Genomic DNA, 2,500 nt, shown 5'->3' on the forward strand with positions numbered 1-2,500 from the left:
GAGGAGTTTTAATTTGTCACAGGCATGTACATACTAAAAGTACAACAATTTAGGGTTGTCCGTGCGTATGTTTATGTGTGAGTGGGTGGGTGGCTGGGGGCTTGAGCTGTGCCAAGGAGGCAGCCAAGTTTTGCGATGTCCACTTGAGTTTGGCTTTCTGAGACAAAACTATTCTGACAAAACTATTCTGGTTGTTTGTTTATTTATGTTCATTGCATATTTGGGTAACACTTTATTTTAGGGATACATATTAGCACTAATACACACAATGTGCCTGTGTAAGTAACTTGTAAGGCATGTACAAAGCAAAATCAAACGTTTGTTAGGCATGTATTTGCAAATGTCTTCTTCATGCACAATAAGGGATTTATTACCAATTTAACCTTAGTAAGGACCTAGTAGGCCTCAGCGTTTGCTTAGTACATGCCTTATGAGTTACTTATGCAGGCATTAACATTGTATGTATTAGTGCTGATAAAGCCGCATTGGACATAAACCATTACAATGTGTTAACATGGTCATTAATCAGGGGTATCCCCAGTGATGGCAGTGAGGGCATGTTTGTTTGGGTCTCCATTGAGAGACGTGGTAACTTAACATGTGCTTCAATACCTGACGAAGATCAAGAAGCCATGGCATTGCCATGCATGTTGCCTTCTACTTTTTTAAACAGTGTGCAGTATTTAGGCTGCTTAGCTAGTCTAGCACCTGTGTTTACTACTTTTGGGTGTGACTTTTAAATGATAACACAAGGATAGCATAAATCACAGGAGATGATGTTTTCATAGCCGCTGCTTATGAGCTGAGGATAACTTTCATTAAGGCATAATATAAACGATTTACGTGATCCTTTCACTGACTTGTTGTGATAGCTGTAAACATGTCAGATTGTTTCCTTGAAACTTCCAACTCAAACTTTCTTAAAAGGACACCTCACCCTTATTACAGTATTTCCAAGTATTACACATAAATGTGTCCATATACTTTTCTTTTCAGTGTGTTCAGTACTTAGATTGACATTATTAGCATAGCTTATCACTGGAAGTAAATGTTACCAGTAGCATCAATCCACAACTGATCGCTGGATCACTGGAATAGCCGTTTTGCCCTCTGGTGAATGTTATAGCCCTTTTAAAGTGCTTTATAACTAACTCTAAACTCTATAACTAAACATTACAGGATGTTTGATGACTTGCATTGCTACGTTAAATGTGGCTGTACTGTCAAACTAGGCATTGCCAACACATAGAGAAAAAATCCTATATTCTCATATAATAAGCAATTTCCTGAAATAGGGTGGACTGTTCCTTTAAATACTTTTCCAGGGAAATGATTGACATCTTTCTTCCATTCTTGTCTGTGTGTGGTTTGGATGACTACTTTATTTTGTCTACCTTTTTATTTATCATAGAATTTATTTTACTTTTTATTTTAATTCAATTTTATTTGTTGAGGCTTGTTGGCCTGAAATGCCCATTGTTGGGACAAATAAAGCTATCTGATTCTGATTCTGTCCTTCCATCTCTCTTAATTTATTTTTTTCATTCTCTCTTTCTTTCTTTCTTTCTTTCTTTCTTTCTTTCTTTCTTTCTTTCTTTCTTTATTTATTTCTTTCTTTATTTATTTCTTTCTTTCTTTCTTTCTCTTCCATTCTTCCTCTCCCTGTAGACGGCCAACCCATCCGATACGCAGTGGCAGCTGGACAAGTGGCTGGGGAAGGTCCAGCGAAAGCGGGACTCAACAGAACACGACCCGGGAGGAAGAGGCTCCCCTCCTCCCCTCCACGACACTGCCACCGGGGCCAACGGCCCCAGGTCCCCAGACTCCGAACGCGGGCCTTCTCCGGCCCGGTTCGCCTGGGACCACCACAGCTTCAGCCCGGGAGAGATCCCTGCGCCGCCCAGCCCTCGGTTTGACTACAGCCCCAGGCACAGGCACAGTCCGTCACGGGGCAGTCCAGCCTACAGCCCGTGCCCCAGTCCTGGTCGCAGCCCCGCACCTCCGAGCCCCGTGCCCAGTGAATGCCTGAGCCCCAGCCCTGTGCGAACCCACGCCCCACCTAGGAGCCCCAGTCCAGACTTACCCCCTGTGCCTCCACCCTTGGGACCTGGTCAGTACACTGGACTTCCTTCACATCCTCCTGCAACTCATCAACAACCCTATCACCAGCAGGACAACCATAGGCCACCTCCTCAGACCTGCTCCAGTCCGGTTCACAAGCCCAGAATCAGGCCCTGGGTTCCCGCTCAGCAACAGCAGCATCATCATCCATCTCAGCAACAGCAGAATCAGCATCACCCTGGTGACACCACCACCAGCCACCGCAGGCCCAGGACAAGCCCCAGTGACCACCTGTCCCATAGCAACTCTTCATGCACCACTGGCACCCCCGTCGTCACCAAAGCCCAGCATAAGCAGCAGTTCTCCAAGTCCACCAAGGACCAAGGCCTGGAGGTCAGTAGAGCCAATCACCTCAGGCCCAGTCCAGTACCACCCACAC

At 45.3% G+C, this 2,500-nt stretch overlaps 1 protein-coding gene across 1 annotated transcript in view; it reads left to right on the forward strand.

The window, feature by feature from the left end:
* Nucleotides 1-2,500, forward strand: part of aff3 (AF4/FMR2 family, member 3) — a 66,341-nt gene that overhangs the window by 43,483 nt on the left and 20,358 nt on the right. Inside the window, exon 9 of the mRNA XM_063213700.1 lies at nt 1,669-2,500. This exon is cut by the window's right edge and continues 1,979 nt beyond it. Coding sequence (XP_063069770.1) covers nt 1,669-2,500 — 832 coding nt within the window. The remainder of the gene's footprint in view (nt 1-1,668) is intronic.

The sequence above is a fragment of the Engraulis encrasicolus genome, chromosome 13 (genome assembly GCF_034702125.1).
Source record: "Engraulis encrasicolus isolate BLACKSEA-1 chromosome 13, IST_EnEncr_1.0, whole genome shotgun sequence".
Taxonomy (NCBI): domain Eukaryota; kingdom Metazoa; phylum Chordata; class Actinopteri; order Clupeiformes; family Engraulidae; genus Engraulis; species Engraulis encrasicolus.